The sequence below is a fragment of the Gadus chalcogrammus genome, chromosome 23 (assembly GCF_026213295.1).
Source record: "Gadus chalcogrammus isolate NIFS_2021 chromosome 23, NIFS_Gcha_1.0, whole genome shotgun sequence".
NCBI lineage: Eukaryota > Metazoa > Chordata > Actinopteri > Gadiformes > Gadidae > Gadus > Gadus chalcogrammus.
In genome coordinates, this window is record NC_079434.1 from 20,871,893 (window position 1) to 20,893,497 (window position 21,605).

General features: G+C 51.3%; 1 protein-coding gene across 1 annotated transcript in view; it reads left to right on the plus strand.

Annotated features, from left to right (window-relative positions):
* Positions 1-21,605, plus strand: part of rttn (rotatin) — a 63,912-nt gene that overhangs the window by 422 nt on the left and 41,885 nt on the right. The window contains exons 2-21 of the mRNA XM_056584649.1: positions 155-342; positions 607-802; positions 1,051-1,137; positions 1,237-1,327; positions 1,433-1,547; positions 3,906-4,059; positions 5,686-5,854; positions 6,414-6,619; positions 7,232-7,347; positions 8,867-9,037; positions 10,441-10,653; positions 11,315-11,427; positions 12,512-12,638; positions 13,375-13,491; positions 14,245-14,361; positions 15,457-15,596; positions 16,463-16,634; positions 16,904-17,003; positions 19,356-19,441; positions 20,770-20,887. Of these exons, the coding sequence (XP_056440624.1) occupies positions 155-342; positions 607-802; positions 1,051-1,137; positions 1,237-1,327; positions 1,433-1,547; positions 3,906-4,059; positions 5,686-5,854; positions 6,414-6,619; positions 7,232-7,347; positions 8,867-9,037; positions 10,441-10,653; positions 11,315-11,427; positions 12,512-12,638; positions 13,375-13,491; positions 14,245-14,361; positions 15,457-15,596; positions 16,463-16,634; positions 16,904-17,003; positions 19,356-19,441; positions 20,770-20,887 (2,796 nt within the window). The remainder of the gene's footprint in view (positions 1-154; positions 343-606; positions 803-1,050; positions 1,138-1,236; positions 1,328-1,432; positions 1,548-3,905; positions 4,060-5,685; positions 5,855-6,413; positions 6,620-7,231; positions 7,348-8,866; positions 9,038-10,440; positions 10,654-11,314; positions 11,428-12,511; positions 12,639-13,374; positions 13,492-14,244; positions 14,362-15,456; positions 15,597-16,462; positions 16,635-16,903; positions 17,004-19,355; positions 19,442-20,769; positions 20,888-21,605) is intronic.

The following is a 21,605-nucleotide window of genomic DNA, read 5'->3' on the forward strand; positions in this document are numbered from 1 at the left end:
AACGTAAAGTTACGTAACAGTACCGTAACGTTACAGTAAAACAAAGTGTTAAGGTTCCACAAATGAAAACTCTTACAGGTGCTTGCTTCTAATAAAGTTTGAAATATGTGACCCTTATCCTCTATTCTATTCAACTGATCCTTCCCTTTCAAAGGTCACTCCCTTAAGGAGATAAGGGTCCGAGCCATGAAGAGCATCCTCTCCAAGCTGGAACACTCCCTGCTGTCGCTGTCCGACCTGGTCCAGGAGAGGATGCTGTTCGTGGTGCTCCTGGAATGGTTCAACTTCCCTGAGGTCCCGATGCAGGACGAGGTCCTTGAACTGCTCTCTACGTTATCCAAGGTACGGACGAGTATGCAAGCCGATGGCATCGTACATAACAAACCATGACGCAAGGTTAGAAAGAGATTAATAATAAGCATAATAATGTAAGTGGACTTTTACAAGGATTTTGAGAGTTGGTTAATGCAGATAGCTGAATTACACAATATACGTATGTATTTGAGCGTATTTGCAATGCTGGACCAAATTATGAAATAGTTTATCTATTTTTGCCGTGATTTGATTTCCGGACGGTTTGCGGTAACTGTCATCTTCCTCACGTAGCATCCGAGCGCAGCCCAGATGCTGAGAGACGTTGGGGCGGTGGAGTTCCTTACCCAGCTGTCTCCTAACGTGGACCCCCGGCTGCGAGCTGTCATCGATGGCACCTTGGACCAGCTGTTCCATCTACCGGATCTACTCCCAAGTTATACCACCGTACCCCCCCACTCCAGCGGACACGGCGCAGACACGCCCCCAGGTAGCCCCCCGAGTCAGAGCCGAGGCATTCAGTTCTGCTTACTATCTACAATGAGAGAATATCAGACGTGTATATATATACGCGTGTGTGTGTGTGTGTGTGTGTGTGTGTGTGTGTGTGTGTGTGTGTGTGTGTGTGTGTGTGTGTGTGTGTGTGTGTGTGTGTGTGTGTGTGTGTGTGTGTGTGTGAAGTCGCCCATTTCTGTGGGGCTTCGGGAAACTTTAAGAAATGTTCGTTCTGTTCTTCAGCGCTACCTAAAGACGATTCGGCCAAAATCGGTTATTTCCAGAAGAGTAGGCCAGGCCACACAGACGCCCCACCTCAGAGGATAGCAGGTATTTTAAACACATACATCGAGTTGTATATTGATTTTGACATTATATTGCAGTGTGTTTTTATTGTGTTTTTAATTGCATTGTTTTGTTTGTTTTCAGTGTGTGAGTCTGTGAAATGCCTGAAGTTTTCTATGTTCCCGTGGTTGCCCTTGACTACCACGGACAGACACATACTTTCATCCAATGAAAGGTGGGTGAACTTTTAAAAAATAAATAAAGGGATTCAGTTTATTTTTACTCCCATCCATTTTCCAAAGCTAACCGATCCCCCTTGTCATTGTTGTGTTTGACCCAGTTCTCTGAGGAGCAGCGATCCCACCTTGGTACGGACCACTTGTCAACTCTTGCGCGATGTCATCATGCAGGACTTCCCTGCTGAGATCTTCCTGCAAAGACCCAGTATCGTGCAGGTAGGACTTCTGCCCCAATAAATCACACACAATGCATGCACACACATTTTTTAATGTTATTTTGCTAAGAAGCTTTTGACTGCTTATTTTTTTTAAAGAAAACCGTCTTTAACAATATGCATGCACATTAGGTCCTTGACTTTTGCCCAAAAATCATATTCGAAGTTTGTTTGTTTATTAATATTAATATTCGAATATATTCGAATATTTATTAATAATATTTTGACCATTAAATGCCTTCAGTAAGACCTGGATTGGGCTTCGCGAGATTTGTTTACCGCGTTGCTATGGTAACCATTCTTGCGTGTTCCAACGTTTTATTCGGTTTCAAATATATCGCTGTCTAATCAATACTCTAATCAATACATTCACTGCCTCTTCCGTGGTCATTACAATATTATGAATAGACTGAGTCGGGTTCTCCGACGTCTCTCCCTCTTGGCCTGCCCATAACAGGTTCCAATATTAAGGGCTGCCTAATATTTGTTCGAATTTTGATTTATTTTTTGATATTCGAATTATATTCGAATAACGAAGTTCGGAGTCAAAGCCCTAATGCACATGCACATCTTTATGCATGCACACACATTTTTTAATGTTATTTTGCTATAATGTAACACTCAGTTATTTCTACATAACAATAACGATAGATAATTGCAATGGTTGAGTTTGTGTCAACATTGGAGGTTTTTCAGGGAGACTCCACTACACTGTACAAGGTGTAGAGAGTGCTAGATATCCCACTGTTTAGAGCTGGAGCGCATAGGGGAAGAAGGAAGTCTCTCACTGTGGATTACTTGACCCATTGACCGTGACATACCAGCTCTGATGTCTGCGGCCATATGGCCCAAAAAAACTGTTTTGTAAAGGATCCATTGTATTATATAAGCTGTAAGTTCAATGGCAAAATGTTTTATCATGCTTTCATCTCGCATGCAGAAGAGTATGGAAATCCATGCAGGATTTCAGGCCCGATATTAGTCCATTTGATAAGAGCAAATGCCAGATTTCCTACGAGAATCCTGCAAGCTCAACATTCAATATTTTCCCACCATACTGTCTTCAGGGTCAGCCCATCTCGAGCTGTCAAGATTCCCTGGTCTGCATAGAGAGAGGGGGGGGGTGGGGGGGGTTACCTTTAAAGCGTACGGTGTACTCTGTGTGGTGCTCTCCCTTCTGCAGACATGCAGCAGGGAGAGCGGCGGGGGTTTGGGGGTGTGAGGCTTCACACTGTCAGCGTAAATGACACTCTTTTCTCCCTGACCTTTATGAATATCACAGTGGTAATTAACCCGGCTGCTCTGGCCTTAGTGAGCCCCGAGAGGCTAGTCCTCGCTGGCCCTCACCTTTAGGCTTTAATAACCCTCCTGCCTTTTATTGCCCTAATGAAGAGGTGGCAGCCGTATTCTACGCGCTTGTTGCGTTGGCCCTCCCAAACCCGTGGAAGCAGACGTATCGTACGACTCGTTTTACAAAGTAGGAGTCGGCTAGTGCTGCTTCAGAGACCGTAAGAATTATGGCGAGCAAATTGCGTTTGACCGGCCGTGATCTCCGACCGCCACAGTGACGTCTGTCTCCGCTGTCTGTGCTTCTGTCTGAGCCCTTTATTTCACCAGTGGATACAAGGGAAGGGAATACAACCAGTACACATTAACGGGTCGGTAATTAATTAACACGGGTCAAATGTTGTTGTTGTTGTTGTCTTGCATCTAAGAGTTGTTATTGGGGAATGGTTAACCCGATGTTTTAAGCAAGCCGTCATTCACCCCGGGTCTTTCCATAAACACATACGAATAAAACCCCGGTCAGAGTTATTCTGTGCCCCGGGTGTGTGAACCTGGCTGAATCACCGCCTTCCATAGATGGAGCTATTTAGATAAATTAAAGCACTGCCGTTTGCGACGCATGGCATCATTACCGTCGAGAGGGCGCGGGCGTTGGAACTTGAGGATGAATCGCTCTTCCGATAATTCAATTCCTGGTGCCCTTTCCCTGGATGGGCCTAATCACGGCTTCTCCATCACTGTCTCCAGTCCGCCGGGCGCCGTTCAGGACAATCACGCCGGCCCTCGTTCTCCACGCCGCGCGGCCGGCCCACCTCCGTCCTTCAGACACCAATCTCCCGCCGAGGCCGCTCTAAACGACCTGCCGGGCGCCCTAACGATGGTCCCCGCTACCTGTTTATCCGCCATTAATTAATACGGCGCATTGCTTAACGCCCCTGTCTGTCCCTTCTATTTTTTTTTGGTTTTGCCCTCATCTTCTATCCTAATGAAAAAAGAAAAAACAACGTCGGGGACTAATGGTGTCACCGCTGGGGTCGCCTGGCCCTTTCTTTTTTTTTCTGTTTGTCTCCAGAACCTTCTGTCCCTCCTAAGGCTGAGTTCGGCTGAAGGTGAGGCCAGCCACCTGGGGGTGCAGGCCCTGGGCTGCCTGCAGCAGCTCTGCGTGGGCCTGAGGACCCGACTGCGCTTTCATCAGGACCCCGGCTTCTCCTCGGCCAAGCTAGCAGGTCTCTCTATTCACCGGGAGCTCTTTGAATTTTCTTCTTTTGAGGTTTACGTGCTGTGTGTGTGTGTGTGTGTGTGTGTGTGTGTGTGTGTGTGTGTGTGTGTGTGTGTGTGTGTGTGTGTGTGTGTGTGTGTGTGTGTGTGTGTGTGTGTGTGTGTGTGTGTGTGTGTGTGTGTGTGTGATGAAAGCTGGGGTTTGCATCACACAATGATGTATGAGTCTTCGTAGTATCATCTCTATTCAGGCATCTTTCTTTTTCTTGAGATGCATCTGCTTGAGGGTGGCTTTTAATTTGTTTATCTTATTGAGCAGTTCAGTAAATAGGGGTGTCCTGAAAATCAAGGGGAACTCAGCCAGTAAACGGTACTTGTTATGTTGTTTATTTTATCCAGTGTAATCCAGTGATCTTCAACAGATTTGGCGTTTCCATCGGTCTTCTGAATGTCTGTAGGCCCCAGGGATGTCTTTGTCGAGATGTAAATCAGCAATGAATGTTTGTTAAACCCTCCCCTCTATCGAGATGTAGGCGAGTTCCGAATTCGGTGCAGTTGGCAGCCAGTGAGATCCAGTTGATTCCAAGCAAGTGTTCAGCAGCTCTCATTGCTGTATCTCTGCTCAGTCAACACAAGCGCGTACAAACTGCAGTGGCTAGGTTCCTTTCGCCAAAAGTGTAAACAACAAATCAAGTGTTTGGCCGTCACTGCGCCTGCTCAGTGACTTTTGGTCTCAGAGGCGCGCAGTTGGAATTCTAAGTGAAGACGGTCGCTGGTTTTTCGGCGATGTGATGATTCTGAACTCCGAGTGAAGAGCAACATTTCATAAGCTGCAAGGGTAAGTGTAGGAGGGTTGGTTTGGACTGATTAGCAGAAAGCCTTAACATCCACTTCTGAATCATAATGAGGCGCTCGCTTCCTGGTTGTGTGAATGGACGTAGAATCCTCTCAGTCCAATTTGTGAGCGTGCAAAGTGGCGTGCAAACACATATTTGAGACTTGTGGATTTCTTGGTTTGTGAGGAAACTGCATAACCAGGGCAACTCAAATCATGGCTGATTTACATCTGGGTATAGACAATGGTAAAGTTATCTGGGGTCTTCGCAATCCAGCCAAATCCTTTAAGGATGTTTTGTATCTCCTTCGCTGTTGGCCTATCTTTTAAAACTGTTCTGAAATTCTTGGCAAAACCCCATTTCCCACTTCTTCAATAATAAGTTGTTCTTGTTTTTGGTAAGGTGCTGCGCTCTGAAGATTCGCTGGAAGTAAATATGTTGTGAATAGTGATATGAACCAAACATTTAATTGGATTGTAAATAATACTACGGCCTGTGCATTTCCTATGAAATATGTTTAAGGGAACCGGAACCAGGTTAATATAAATCTATTGAAGCGCACCATTTTTTACAGAGACGGTGGGATAAGAGATACGTTTATTTCATTAACAAATGCATTGCATGCATTGTAGTAGATTATTATTCTTATGAGGTGGAAGTTTTAGCACTATATAACATTTGTTCTCTCTCTCTCTCTCTCTCTCTCTCTCTCTCTCTCTCTCTCTCTCTCTCTCTCTCTCTCCCTCTCTCCCTCTCTGTATTTCTAAACCAATCGTATGCGTGCGTCTGCCTTGGTAGACACCGTCTCCCAGAACTCGTCCCTGTCCCAGTCCCTGGACGTGCGGGGGACCCAGCCGTCGCGGGCGTCGTCCCCGGCCTCGGAGTGCTCTCTCCGGCCTTCGGTGCTGGGCCGGACCGGCCAGAGAGCCAGAGGGGACGGCCAGGACGGAGACGTGGCCTCCAATAGGTCAGAACACACAAACACAGGAGCAACCCGCGGTCGCGCTCCTCTAGCACCCGCTACAGAGGGGGTGTTCCTCCTATGAATGACTGGATGAAGGCTTTGGATTTGAATGCTTTTTTTTAAACTACTATTCATCAACATTTTCCACGTTCAACATAGAAGATAAAAAAAATCAATCACATGAAAATAGTAAACAAACATGAGGTCATGGGATTGTCTTATTTAAAAAATAAAATGTCACGTATGAAACATTCTATGAAACGTCCGTCACATTGCCCAAATAAATAAATACTAATTTCTCCCAGCTCTTACGTATGATTTTAGCGATCCGTTCATACTTAATATCTCAGAAATGCGCTTGCATCTATATTTATTTCCACCCTTTATATATTCTGCTCCGGATCGAGCAGCTCTTTAACAAGAAAGACCCGGTCACAACGAAGTCATGAATTGTACACGAAACGTGTTGTTGAGGACACTGCGCCGTCCGCTATGGGGAGGGATGAGGACCGTGTCCCCCCCCCCCCTCCACCAACGCCCTCTGTCCCCTGCTCTTCCACAGTGGTAGCTCCCACCGCGGGGCGACGGCCGCGGCGGCGGGGGTCCAGGGGTCCGGGCAGGCGGCCCCCTCCCCCGGGGGCGCGGTGCCCCCCCTGGATCTCCCGGTCCTGGGGGGGGAAGACGTCCTGGAGCTGCAGCTCCAGCAGCTCAGCCTGGCCCAGTTCGCCGTGGCAACCCTGGAGCGGGCCGTACCACTGCTGGAGACCGGTAGGGGGGTTTGTTTACCATGTGGTCGGGCGTTTTTGGCCAAAGCGACGTACGGTGATTTCTGAACTACGTTGTCGTTGTGGAGCTGGGAGGGGTGGGGTTATTATATATTTTGCAGATCGGACCGCAGAGCTTTGGGCTTGGGGGCCGACCCACGTCTTCTTCACCCTATGCTGTTCCTCCTTTCTTCTTTTTGCATCAAAAGCGTTAATTGTTCATGGTTGGCCATTAAGAGTAAATTCAACAGGTGAAATATTAACTGCTCTCTAAAAGTAACCATTGAACAATTTTATTTTTTTGTCAAAAAGCAAATTCCCTGTAAATCGCTTTTTGGGAAATAATCTGCTATCAAACTAACAGTAAATACAAAATACTTTGTAGTTCTTTAATCTCTCTCTCTCTCTCTCTCTCTCTCTCTCTCTCTCTCTCTCTCTATCTCTGTGTCTCTCTCTCTCTCTCTGTGTCTCTGTCTCTCTCTGTCTCTGTCTCTCTCTCTGTCTCTGTCTCTGTCTCTCTCTCTCTGTCTCTCTTTCTGTGTCTGTTCCTCTTCTACTTCTCTCCCTCCTTCCCTCTGTCCCTCCCCCTCCCCCTCTCTCTCTCCCCCCCCCTCAGAGTCGGCCCATGTGCTCCGGCGTGCCCTGGAGCTGCTGTCTGGCGCGGCCCTCCTGCTCGCCGACAGCGTGTGTGAGCTGGTCTGGGAGGACGGCAGCCTGGTGGGGGCCGAGCTGGCAAGTGTAGCACCACCGCCGCCGCCGCCGCGCCGCAACACAACACGCCGCAACACATGACGCGGGCGCTCTCATGTAGATGAATGGAGGCACTCGAGCGGGGAGAGGGAGCGGGCGGCCACCCGACGCCTCGCCCACAGAGCGCTGGCAGCATATGGGCCGAGGCTTTGGAGGCAGAGCGGCTCGGTGTGAGGGAGCTGAATGGATCGTAGAACATTACAAACCCGCCGTCTTTTATTGTCCCGGCCAACAAAGGTGTTTTCTCGGCCCCCGTTGTCGTGCGCGTTGTGCCACGCGGCCCCCCGGTCGGGTTCAACTCTGAAGCCTGATTGGGTTAGAGCCGACGCGGTTTGTTTGTGCGCACGCGATTCACGTGTGGGTTGTTGTTTCTCTCTTCGTTGTTGCCGTGTTGTGCGTTGTTGTTTTGTGTTGTGTCTTCTCACCGCGCCAGGTTCGCCTTGTGATGTTCTCCGGTTGCTCAAGCGTTGCGTTTCCCCCGGAACTGGGACTTATATCCCCGTCAAACCCAGGCCCCTGCGGCCCCCTGGGCTGTTTGAAACACGCCCTGAGCTTCTCCGCCTGAGAACTGTTTTGTCATCTTTATATGGAGATGAGCTGTGTGTTGTGTTTGGACCTGTATGTGTGTGTGTGTCTTCCCTATGGGGAGCCATGTTCCTCACAACGAAAGACGTTTCTCAGGACATTTACTGCCCCCTACTGGCGGTTTTGATATTTTGTTCCCATTTTTTTTTTGTTTTTTTTAAATTTCTTTTCTGCTGCCGGAACGAAGTTGCTCTGAATAGATTGTTCCAATTTATTCATACTGGGATATTGAGGTGTGTGTGTTTGTTTGTGCGTTTGTGTGTGTGTGTGTGTGTGTGTGCGTCTGTGTGGATCTATATCTCATCCCAAAATAACTTTGGAATGTGATTATAGCAGCTCCCTAACCCATGCAACTAACGATTGTTTCTAGATCCCAGCCAGTCGTAGCGCCGCTAACCATGTTTGTGTCTGGCTCCATGTCTGTATGTGAGCGAGTTTGTACATGATGTGTGTGTGTGTGTGTGTGTGTGTGTGTGTGTGTGTGTGTGTGTGGGTGTGTCCGTGTCTGAGTGTGTCGATGTCTGTGTGAGTGTGATTGTTTGTGTGTGTGTGTGTGGGGGGGTGGGGGGGAGTGTGTGTGGGTGTATGCGTGTCTGTGTGTGTCGCTGTCTGTGTGTGTGTGTGTGTTTCCGACTGCATTGCTGTGGTGTCTAATATGCCACTCTCTGCTGCAGTGTTTCATGTTTGTTTTCTGGTTTAGCTTTTCGGGGGATTCTCTGTCTATACCTTTCTGTGTGTGTGTGTGTGTGTGTGTGTGTGTGTGTGTGTGTGTGTGTGTGTGTGTGTGTGTGTGTGTGTGTGTGTGTGTGTGTGTGTGTGTGTGTGTGTGTGTGTGTGTGTGTGTGTGTGTGTGTGTGTGCAGGAGGCTGGCATACTCATTGGTCTGCGTGTCTCTCCTCGTCTGTCCGTCCCGCAGCGAGAGAAGCTGCAGAGCTGCCTGGAGCTCCTGGGGGACGCGGTGAGCTACCATCATCAGGGCTGTCAGGGCGGAGGCCCCCCCGGCACGCTGGTCCACCACACGATGGCCTACACCGCCAGCGCCATCCTCACCGTCAGACTGCTGCAGGCCATCCTGCCCCCCGAGAAGGTGTGTGTGTGTGTGTGTGTGTGTTGGACTGGGTACCCCCAGCCCGTTCTGCCGGCGATTTGAATCCGCCCCGCAGAAGGGTCTGGAGAGGAACAATACGATTCTTTCTGCTCCCGATACGTTTTTGCGCGAGCCAATCACCAAGGCTGACTTCCCCCCCATGGCGCGCTATTGGCTGGTTTAACACAATGACCTCAGGGAAGCGACGGCAAGCAGCCAATCGCGTACAGAGTCGTTTGAACTAGGCCCGTTGATCACGCCTCTTGTGCTGAAGAAAGTGACAGCAGCCTCCCCAGACCAACGTGTAATCTACGATGGAGCTTGGTCTGGCAATAGCCTGTGTGTGTGTGTGTGTGTGTGTGTGTGTGTGTGTGTGTGTGTGTGTGTGTGTGTGTGTGTGTGTGTGTGTGTGTGTGTGTGTGTGTGTGTGTGTGTGTGTGTTTTATTTTCCTTGGGGGTGGAGGTGCGGCCTGTTGCTGAACAAACTGTCTGTGTGAGCCAAGACAGCCGGTAACCAGGCTCCGCCGCTACTTATTAAAATGTCGCGCTTCGTGCACCTTTTGATTGAAAGGCGAGATGGGTTTCCTGAACCAATCACGGGGAAGACGCCCTGATCGGGTCGCAAATGAGCCGTGAGCGATGTGGAATCAGAACCGGCTCCCACAGGGACGGACGCAGTCCGATGGAGACGGATATCCTCACAGTGCCTTTCACTGACTGACTTCAACACACTGTGGAATGGTAGCTACTAGGGTTGCCGCGGTGTGGACATTTTCACACCGAGTAATACGCTCGTGTCAACACCGGTATTACCGGTATAAACGGTATTAACTTTGAAACTATAGGTCAACCGCCATCTTCTCCGTCAACTCTCCTCTCACACTCGGTGACAGCGGCTGGCAGCGCGCCAATTCTCTGCGTCTTATAACGTTCTATATATAATAGGATAATATAATTTTATATATCATAATATCACGGGCAAAAGCTCTGTGCGCCTCCGGATGGCCGTAGCGCGGGGAGCTCACGTAGGGATTGGGCTTCGCGGGGTTTGTTTACCGGCGTTGCTATGGTTACCTGTCTTGTGAGGAAGCGCGTCAATTCTCGGCGTGACAATTCTCCCGCACAGTGCAGAACTGTGGCCTATTCTGCACATTAAAATTTTCTTAATTATAATTATATTATTCATTTTTACTGAATTTGTTTTTTATTACTGAAAAAAAAAAATAAATAATACTAATTAAAAAAAAAATCTCACAAAATAATCGGTGTTGGCCTCAACTCCGGTAACACCGTATACCGCGGCAACCCTAGTACATACCAGTTTAAACTGGATTCAGCGCGGCATGGAGCAGTGTGTTCATGTTCCCCTGCTCACTAACCCCTTCACGCCGTGCGTTCCCCAGGCCGGCGAGCACCTCCCGGAGCGCGCGGCGGCGGCCGTCCTCACGCTGGCCCTGGACCCCGCCCTCGGCGGCGCCTTCCCGGGCGTGCAGGAGGCAGCGGTAGCCTACCTGGAGCAGGTGGACCCGGACGGCCACGCCCTCCAGCGGCGGGTGGCCCGCGCGGCGCTCTGGATGGAGTCCACCTGCGGCTTCCTGAAGGAGTCCCAGGCCCAGGTAACGCCCCGCTGCGCCCCTGAACCAACGGGGACCCCCGAGGTTGATGCCGTCCCAGGGCTGTGATGCACCACATCACATCAACGGGAACCGGAAGGTCGCTGGTTCGATCCCCGGCTCCTCCTAGCTGAGTGCCGAGGTGTCCCTGGGCGAGACGCCTCACCAATGTTAGCCAATAATTGTGCTGCGCTCTGAGTGGACGGGGCGATGGAAACGCGGTCCATTTACCATCTACCACAGCGATACCGGTGTTTGATGCGCAGCGGTTCTTTTCATGTGCTATGGACGTGCGTGTGTTCGCCATTGGGGGAAACCCATGTGATGATTCCACACGGCGAGAAGCGGCTGCAGGATCCGCCTCTCTCCGACACAGCACATATTTAACCGGCCCATGACTATTAATGCAGGCAGACCACCGCTGGAGGGTTAAGAGTGCAGGTTGCCCCCCCCCCCCCCCAGCAGCAGCCGGGGGTCCATCGCCTTGGCTCAACGCCACGGCAGCTTAAACCCGCAGCCACCCCGTGGTCCGGTTAAGACCGCGTGACCTCCCCGTCCGCCCGCCCAATAACAGGCCATTTATTTCATCCTTATCCCCACCCCTCACCCCCACAACCACCCCTCACCCCCACATCCACCCCTCCCAACCCCCCCACCCCCGCAGGGCGATAAGAACTGGCTGGAGTTATTGGAGCTGGCGGAGCACGCCATCGACGGCCTGCCCTACCACCAGCACCTGTCTGTCATCAAGGAGTGTGTCCAGGCCTGCGCCTACCTGTAAGAGATGCACGCACACGCACACATGCACGCACAGACATAGACACAGACAGACACACGTTGTGGAGGTTTCTTAATCTGCCTATGTACTTTGGTATCACCATAATTTGGTGGAATCCTGACTTAATTTTTCTGTGTTTCTGTCTTTCGTTCTACCTTTCATTCAATCTTTTTTTCTTTCCTTCCTCCCTGCCTCCTCCTCCCTCTCCTTCCTCCCTTGCCTCCTCCCTCCCTTGCCTCCACCTCCCTCTCCTCCCTCCCTTGCTTCCACCTCCCTTGCCTCCTCCTCCCTCCCTCTCCTCCCTCTCTTGCCTCCTCCTCCCTCTCCTCCCTCCCTTGCCTCCTTCCTCCCTTGCCTCCTCCTCCCTCGCCTCCCTCCCTCGCCTCCCTCCCTCGCCTCCCTCCCTCTCCTCTCTCCCTCTCCTCCTCCCTCCCTCTCCTCCCTCCCTCTCCTCCCTCTCCTCCCTCCCTTGCCTCCTCCTCCCTCCCTCTCCTCCCTCCCTTGCCTCCTCCTCTCTCCTCTCCTCCCTCCCTTGCCTCCTCCTCCCTCCCTCTCCTCCTCCCTCTCCTCCCTCCCTTGCCTCCTCCTCTCCTCCCTCCCTTGCCTCCTCCTCCCTCCCTCTCCTCCTCCCTCTCCTCCCTTCCTTGCCTCCTCCTCCTTCCCTTGCCTCCCCCTCCCTCCCCTCCTCCCTCTCATCCCTCCCTCTCCTCCTCCCTCTCCTCCCTCCCTTGCCTCCTCCTCCCTCCCTCTCCTCCTCCCTCTCCTCCCTCCCTTGCCTCCTCCTCCCTCCCTTGCCTCCTCCTCCCTCTCCCTCCTCCCTCCCCTCCTCCCTCTCCTCCCTCTCCTCCCTCCCCTCCTCCCCCTCCCTCCCCTCCTCCCTCTCCTCCCTCCCTCCCTCTCCTCCCTCTCCTCCCTCCCTCCCTCTCCTCCCTCTCCTCCTCCCTCCCTCCCCTCCTCCCTCCCTCCCCTCCTCCCTCCCCTCCCCCCTCTCCTCCCTCTCCTCCTCCCTCCCCTCCTCCCTCCCTCCCCTCCTCCCTCCCTCCCCTCCTCCCTCCCCTCCTCCCTCTCCTCCTCCCTCTCCAGGTGGGGCGTGGACCAGCCCAGCCCGGTGCTGCGGTCAGAGAGCCAGAGGCTGCTGCTGAAGCTGCTGTCTCATCCCTTACCTGCCGTCAAGACGGAGGCCTACACCTGCGTGCTTCACCTGGTCAAGGTCAGGGCCGCGCCGGCCTCCTGGAGATCACTCACTGATTCATGGTCGTTGATGGACTAACACACACGGGCACGCAAGGACGCGCGCACACTCGCACAACACTCCTGGCACGTTCCTCAGTTAAGCAGGATATGATTCATCTGAGTGAGGAAGTAAACAAAAATATAGTTAGCAGTCAATTATAAAAAAGAAGAAGTCCTCCTTGTATATATTGTGTTATTTTGTGTATATTAAACCGTTCCTTCGCACAGATCTTTTAGTTATGCCTCTTTTGATGCACTAATGAACAAAAGCGCTAGGTGCCCTAACACCTGCAAGCCAAACGTGTGTGCTTAGATTCAGCGTAATAACGAGGTAGGGATGCCTTGAGGAATCGCTTTCCGGTGTGACCGTTCACGGATCATAATTGACACGTCTCCATGCTCAAGAATAACACAGATCATAATTGCCGTCGCGCTATTAGCCAATCCGTTCATGTCGTCATGCGAAAACGTAACTGCTCGATAATTGGAGGTGGTTCAAAATAGCACCGCGACAAAACCTGATTAACGCAAGCGGAGCAAGGAGGGCACCTGCTGGTGTCTTCAACGGGGTGTTCTGGGGGCTGGGTGGGAGGGCGTCTTATCAACAGAGAAGTGAACAATGGTTTGTCAGTGTGACAGTGTCGAGTCGCCGTGTTAGTTGCAGGAGTGACTCGGTCACCCGTTCTATTCTCGTCCACTTGCCCTCTCTCCAGGAGTGCCTCGGGATCCAGAACGCGTCGCGGCCGCAGTGCAACGGGGTCCACTTCCTGCTCCACCACAAAGTCCTGTACGAGATCAGCGCCTTCGGCCTACAGGACTCTGCAGAGAAGGTGTGTGTGTGTGTGTGTGTGTGTGTGTGTGTGTGTGTGTGTGTGTGTGTGTGTGTGTGTGTGTGTGTGTGTGTGTGTGTGTGTGTGTGTGTGTGTGTGTGTGTGTGTGTGTGTGTGTGTGTGTGTGCGTGTGTCTGACGTACAGGGTATGGCTATGTTTGCAAGGTTCAGCCTCGGCCCACTTTTTCTGTAGTCAATCCTTTAGTTCAATACTTGTGATGTAGGGATGGAGCGACAGCCAATCAGAACGATTCAATCCATGGTGACCCCGCCTCCTGTCAATCGAAAGGCTCTCATGAACGTTCGAGTTTGCCGTCCCCTCAGCGTTCAAGACCCCTGAGAGCACGAGCAGTTCAACACAGACAACAATACTATTTCATGAAAACACAAAGGGTTCCCCACGTTTTAGAACGTGGTCCTCAGTCATTGAATCAGTTGTGACGGTCTCCTCCTTCTCAACTCTTTTATTCGCACCTTGCTACATCGGAAGTGTGCGGTTAAGGACACAGAGCAAATACCCCACCTCCTCAGGCACGTCCTCGTCACTTAACCTTTGAACAGCCCCCCCACGGCCCCCTTTGTTTTATAAAGCCAACGGCTCGCACTAAATCCCCACACGGTGAAGTCTGGCGGATATTTACTGCCCCGGCGATCCGTCTCCCCGTTTAATAGCCGTCCTAAAGCCAGAGGAGTCCTCATAAAGCACCGCTCTGCGCTGCGCGCCCCCGCTCAGCCGTTCCGTCTGATCCGCAGGTGAACTCCGCCGCCACCGACGTGCTGCTCTTCCTCCTCAAAGGGCGGCGGATGATGACGGCGTCCACCTGGGACGGCTTCAACGCCGCCCTCCATCCGGTCGTACCCATCCTGCAGGTGAGGTCGCCTTCTCCCAAACCCCACGTCGGTCGACCGCCAGGCGTGGGGTACCTTCATTGAGTTGGGGGAGGGGGGGGGGGGGGGGTGGGCAGAGTACTCCATTACAGCTCTGTCAGTGGAATGGAAGAACACCACTAGTGGCTCTGACAATGTTCTGTTCTTTTTGCCCACTCGACGCGAGCGTGATCAAAAGTAACATTTTTATCAATCGCGCGACGCACAAAGGCTCCGTATTGTGCAGCCGGCGCGAGCTGGTCTATTATTCGCTCATTTGCATATTCACTGTGATATTGTCTCCTCTATTATTATTTTTTTTCCTCTCTTTCTTTTTTCTTTCTGTATTGAGTAACGCAATTCGTATTAATTGTGCGGTTTGAGGCAGCCGCGGAGCCGGGGGGGCGTCCATGCATAACCATGAGGGTTACGGCGGGCTTGTCAAGAACAATTAGATTCAGGGAGGTCACTGAGAGACGGGGAACCCCCCCCCCCCCCCCCCCCCCCACACGGCGCCACACAGAGCGATGCAGATTTATTCACCGCCGCAACGCCTTGCCACTGTTCTCTCTAAACACCGAGTGTGTTTGTGTGATTGTGTGTTTGTTTCCATGTGTGTTTGTGTGACCTTGTGTGTCTGTGTGTAATTGTTTGGGATTGTTTCCATGTGTGTGTTTGTGTGCGTGTGTCTTGACTTTTAATGTGTGGGTTTGTGCATGTCTGTCCGTGTGTGTTTGTGTGTGTGTATTTGTTTTGATGTGTGGGTGTATTCATTCATGACTGTATGTTGGTTTCCTTACTTGTGTGTGTGTTTGCATGTGTGGGTATATTCGTGTGTGTGTGTGCGTGCGTGTGTGTGTGTGTGTGTGTGTGTGTGTGTGCCCGTGTGTGCGTGTGTGTCCGTGTCCGTGTGTGTGTGTGTGTGTGTGTGTGTGTGTGTGTGTGTGTGTGTGTGTGTGTGTGTGTGTGTGTGTGTGTGTGTGTGTGTGTGTGTGTGTGTGTGTGTGTGTGTGTGCGTGTGTGTCCGTGTCCGTGTGTGTGTGTGTGTGTGTGTGTGTGTGTGTGTGTGTGTGTGTGTGTGTGTGTGTGTGTGTGCAGGGGTACGCCAGCACTGGGGACCCTCTGGGTCAGTGCGTCCTGCTGCTCAGCGGGGGGTCCGATGCTGCAGGCGCCGCCCCCCTGCCCGACCCCGCCCGTCTCCGCGCCGCACTCCGCCTCCTCTTCACCAAGCAGCCCACGTGAGTCCCCCCCACCCCCCCGACCCCCAACACCCCCCTCCGACCCTCCCCAGGCTTTGTGTGTAGTCCTTCGCGCGCACACCTGTAACACACCTTCTGCGGATATCTGACAACGCACACGTGCGTTTTGTCAGATATCCGCAGAAGGTGTGTGTGTGTCTGTGTGTGTGTCTGTGTGTGTGTGTGTGTGTGTGTGTGTGTGCGCTCCCCCCTGTGTGTGTGTGATCCCGCAACACGTTTGATCAGTTTGACGACGGGGGTCTCAGCGGCGGTCTGTGAAGCAGCAGCAGCAGCGACCGACCATTGAGTCAGGAGCTCTGTGTTCTGCTAGAACCTCCTGTCTCCCATCAGTGGGTCTGGGGGTCGGTGCTCTGCTAGTACTGCCTTGCATCAGTGAGTTATGAGGTCGGTGCTCTGTTAGTACTGCCTTGCATCAGTGAGACAGGAGGTCGGTGCTCTGTTAGTACTGCCTTGCATCAGTGAGTTATGAGGTCGGTGCTCTGTTAGTACTGCCTTGCATCAGTGAGACAGGAGTTTGACGCTCTGCTAGTTCTGCCTTGCATCAGTGACTCAGTGAGGGGGGGGGGGGAGGCAATTGTGGGCTGAATATCATATATATAAATGAATACTGTGGGAATTATAATATATACAGTACACTATTGTGGTCCTCCATTGAGCTTGTATATTCAGTTGCTCCAAAGTTAATACATATTTTCATAGCAGTTTCATTATTGGAAACATAACACCTCTGGCTGCCATACACAGAAGAAAACCTTTTAAGCTATGCTTGTCTTGAATGTCTTGCAGCGCCCGACGTTGCTCTATGCTTAATAAAGCCCCCGCCCCATGGCCTGTACTTCACACAGGGTGCGATCGGCGGCAGTGGAGCACATCTTGCCTCATCTCTCTGGCCCTGGGGCCTCGGAGGCAGCCAGGCCAGAGCTGGACCAGCTGACCCTCGCCTCGCTCCCTGGACTCTACTGCACCCAGAACCTGATGGACGTCTCACTGGACACCTGCAGCAAGTCCTTCCTCAAGGTCTACCTCTCACCTCCCCCATCTCACCTTCTTACCCCGGGACGCCACTCCATCACACACTCGGTCCTCCTTTCTTTCTTTTACGTTTTCCGAGAACTGATTTTGATGAAATCCGTTTTTTTGGCAATTATTGCGGCATTTAATGTTGGGGGGGTCTATAAAATCACCTTGGGGGTGATGACACTGCTCAAGCATGCAAAACTGTAATTGTGTGCCACTCAAACAACTGTGTGTGTGCGTGTGCGTGTGCGTGTGTGTTCGCTGTGCAGGTGGAGTCGGTGGAGAAGCTGTTTGGCATCCTGACGTCGGACAGCGTGGACCTGTCTCTGAAGAGGTCGGCCACTGAGCAGCTGGCTGTGGTTCTACAAGGTCAGGAGAGGCTGCGGCAGAACGGTCCCTGATGACCGACAGCATTACCTCTGGTTATAAACCCGTCTCTATCCTATAGTCTCTGATGGACCGACAGCATTACCTCTGGTTATAAACCCGTCTCTCTCCTATAGTCCCTGATGGACCGACAGCATTACCTCTGGTTATCAACCCGTCTCTCTCCTATAGTCTCTGATGGACCGACAGTATTACCTCTGGTTATAAACCCCTCTCTCTCCTATAGTCCCTGATGACCGACAGCATTACCTCTGGTTATCAACCCGTCTCTATCCTATAGTCCCTGATGGACCGACAGTATTACCTCTGGTTATAAACCCGTCTCTCTCCTATAGTCCCTGATGGACCGACAGCATTACCTCTGGTTATAAACCCGTCTCTCTCCTATAGTCTCTGATGGACCGACAGCATTACCTCTGGTTATAAACCCGTCTCTATCCTATAGTCCCTGATGGACCGACAGTATTACCTCTGGTTATAAACCCGTCTCTCTCCTATAGTCCCTGATGGGCCGACAGCATTACCTCTGGTTATAAACCCGTCTCTCTCCTATAGTCCCTGATGGACCGACAGCATGACCTCTGGTTATAAACCCGTCTCTATCCTATAGTCCCTGATGCACCGACAGCATTACCTCTGGTTATAAACCCGTCGCTATCCTATAGTCTCTGATAGACCGACAGCATTACCTCTGGTTATAAACCCGTCTCTCTCCTATAGTCCCTGATGACCGACAGCATTACCTCTGGTTATAAACCCGTCTCTCTCCTATAGTCCCTGATGACCGACAGCATTACCTCTGGTTATCAACCCGTCTCTCTCCTATAGTCTCTGATGGACCGACAGCATGACCTCTGGTTATAAACCCGTCTCTCTCCTATAGTCCCTGATGGACCGACAGCATTACCTCTGGTTATAAACCCGTCTCTATCCTATAGTCCCTGATGGACCGACAGCATTACCTCTGGTTATAAACCCGTCTCTCTCCTATAGTCCCTGATGGACCGACAGCATTACCTCTGGTTATAAACCCGTCTCTATCCTATAGTCCCTGATGGACCGACAGCATTACCTCTGGTTATAAACCCGTCTCTCTCCTATAGTCCCTGATGGACCGACAGCATTACCTCTGGTTATAAACCCGTCTCTATCCTATAGTCCCTGATGGACCGACAGCATTACCTCTGGTTATAAACCCGTCTCTCTCCTATAGTCCCTGATGGACCGACAGCATTACCTCTGGTTATAAACCCGTCTCTATCCTATAGTCCCTGATGGACCGACAGTATTACCTCTGGTTATAAACCCGTCTCTCTCCTATAGTCCCTGATGACCGACAGCATTACCTCTGGTTATAAACCCGTCTCTCTCCTATAGTCCCTGATGGACCGACAGCATTACCTCTGGTTATAAACCCGTCTCTCTCCTATAGTCCCTGATGGGCCGACAGCATGACCTCTGGTTATAAACCCGTCTCTATCCTATAGTCCCTGATGGGCCGACAGCATGACCTCTGGTTATAAACCTGTCTCTCTCCTATAGTCTCTGATGGACCGACAGCATTACCTATCCTATAGGATTCCTATCCTATAGACACAGCCTCCATCTTGGTCCCTCACTAATTAGGTGACAGGGTGAAAAGGGTGAGAGAACCTCCTTTACATTCAGTGTATTTAGCAAATGCCTTCATCCAAAGCGACTTACAATGAGTACATTTCTCAGAAGAAGAGCAACAACAATATATCGCTGTTGGAATAGTAAGGATGTTCATAGAACCAAGTGCCAAGCACTAACAATCACTAGGTTAACCCATTCCCCGTATGCGACAAAGATAGCTAGGATAAGATGCTACACAATGCTAAGTTATATTTTTAAGTGCAAAGACGTGCAATATACAATGAGTGTACGTTAAGTGCCAGGACGTACAACATACAGGACCTGTGGCATAGGATAATAGGTCGGAATCGAACCTGGTTCTCTGGCTGATGACTCTCTTCGTGGCATGCCGATATCTCCAGTGCTTTTACAGTGGGTAGAAAATACTGTGAAACTCTGCATTCTGCGCCGTCGTATACAGTGGAGAGACGAAGCCCACCGTGAAACCCAATGGGAGCCAAACTTCAGCGAAACTATTCAAAACACATCAATGTCCAGGAAGATCTCGAGACGGGGCCCTTTGTGGGCTCTGTACTCTTCTGCCGATGCAGAAGTGTTTGTCTTCCCACGGCCATATGTTTGTCAGGCAAACGGGAAGAATAACTGAATAAACAAATCCTGAGGAAAATGCAAATGTTTACCGTCGACATATTGATTTCTTCTCTTATTTCCCCGCAGACACAGCCATGCACCCCGTGCTGAAGGCTCTTGGCATCGCGGACACAGTCGTTTCTTTCATTATGGAGAGTGTAAACGGCAATAAGGTACAGGAACAACAACCCAAACAAAGGAACAGCCAATAATGATAACTCACAGAACCACAGATGTTTAACGAGCAAATGAATGAACAAGGCTAGACACAATTCAACGGCTAGAAAACAATCCCTCCCTTATCCCTTTAGAGGAGGAAAAACCAAGGGGTGTGCAGGCCTATTAATGTAAATCGCTTACAAATTCCAGCACACACATTTTCTGCACACAAGTGTTTGTGTCTTTTTTGTGCGTTTGTCTGTGTCTTTTTCTTTGTGTGTTTGTGTATGTGTGTGTGTGTCTGTGTTTGTGTGTGTTTCTTAGTGTCTGTTTGTGTGTGTTTGTGTGTATGCGTCTCTGTGTGTGTATGGGTCTGAGTGTGTGCATGTGTCTCTGTGCGTGTGTGCTTGAGTGTCTTTGTGTGTGTTTGTGTGCGCGTGTGTATGGGTCTGAGTGTGTGCATGTGTCTCTGTGCTTGTGTGTCTTTGTGTGTGTGTGTCTGCGTGTGTGTGGCTTTGTCTATGTGCCTTGTGTGTGTGTGTGTCTGCGTGTGTGTGTCTTTTTCTATGTGCCTGTGTGTGTGTGTGTGTGTGTCTGCGTGTGTGTGTCTTTGTCTATGCCTTGTGTGTGTGTGTGTGTGTGTGTGTGTGTGTGTGTGTGTGTGTGTGTGTGTGTGTGTGTGTGTGTGTGTGTGTGTGTGTGTGTGTGTGTGTGTGTGTGTGTGTGTGTGTGTGTGTGTGTGTGTGTGAGGCATGAGGAGGATGATGAAGGCGGCAGTCTGCTAATTCCATCAGACGGGCAGACTGGTCAGCCGCGATCTCTGCACTCCTGTTACAGCTCGCCTGCTTAACCGCTCTGTGACTCACGGCTAATGGTGTGTGTGTGTGTGTGTGTGTGTGTGTGTGTGTGTGTGTGTGTGTGTGTGTATGTGTGTGTTAATGGTCCGTCAGCCTGTCCAGTGTGGAGGTGGTCTAACAGGGCCTTGGACATTAGGACAGGAGGACTAAATTGTGTTAAGGAGCGATGGCAGCGGGTTGCACTCAATCAAGCATGTGCTGTTTGTGACTCGTACATTTAGGGCCGCTTATGTGAAACGACAGCAAGCAGAGGGTGTGTGTGTGTGTGTGTGTGTGTGGGTGGGTGCAGGGCAGGTCTTGCTTTAATCGTGTGTTTGTGTTTGCTTGTTTGTGTGTGTGTGTCTGCGTGTACGTGTGTGTGCGTGCGAGGGAGATAAACATCGGGGGGATCGACGAAGGGATAAAGAGACCGAGAGAGAGACCGAGCAAATTGGCCACAATTAATTGCCGTGTGCGTCCCTCTCCCCCCCCCCCCCTCCCCCCAGAGCATGGACGGCCTGCTGGAGCCCGGCCTCTGTGTGCTGAGGAAGCTGGTGTTCGCCGACCCCGCCCTCCGCCACAGCCTCTCCCAGCGCCCCCCACTGCTCCACGTCCTGCTCAGGGGTACGCTCACCAGGCCGCTCGTTAAGACTGCCGCCGCCAGCGCTCTGAGGGTCTCCTCTCCACATGGGGGGGGGGGGGGGCACACTCGTAGGAATAAAAACACACACGCTTTACACGCACACCGACACGCACACACATGCTTTACACACACGCACACACAAAGAGATAAAGAAACACACAGACACACACACACGCTTTACACTCAGACAAACACGCACACGCTTTACACACACACACAGACACACGCAGTCAGCGATGCAACGCCTCAGACGATGTCATCACAGCAGTAAGCGGCGCGTTAGCAGGATGCTAATGAGGCGGCTGTGCGCTGAGGCGCCGTCGCAAGCCCTGTGCTGCAGCGCGCCGCCCTGGGCGCCTTGTGGACATCTCTCATCATGAAGCACGGCGCCAAACACACAGTTGTTGTCAATTATGCCCAGAGAAATTAATTGGAGCCTTGAGCCTGACTCGTGGGTTTATGTATGAGATCGTACCGCGTCGTTCTGCCTTGAATGACAAACAGCGTAAACCGTGTAACTATTACACTGCGGCCTTCGATAACTGTTTGACAGGAGTTATGGATGATGTTTGTCAATAATGCAACCTCATCCACCTCCTCCACCGCTTCACATCACTCTGCGCTACTCCAGGCGTTTAAAACATGTCTCTTCCTGTCCTCTTGTAAGGTATGAGCCCTGCGGGAAAACTAGTACCCGCC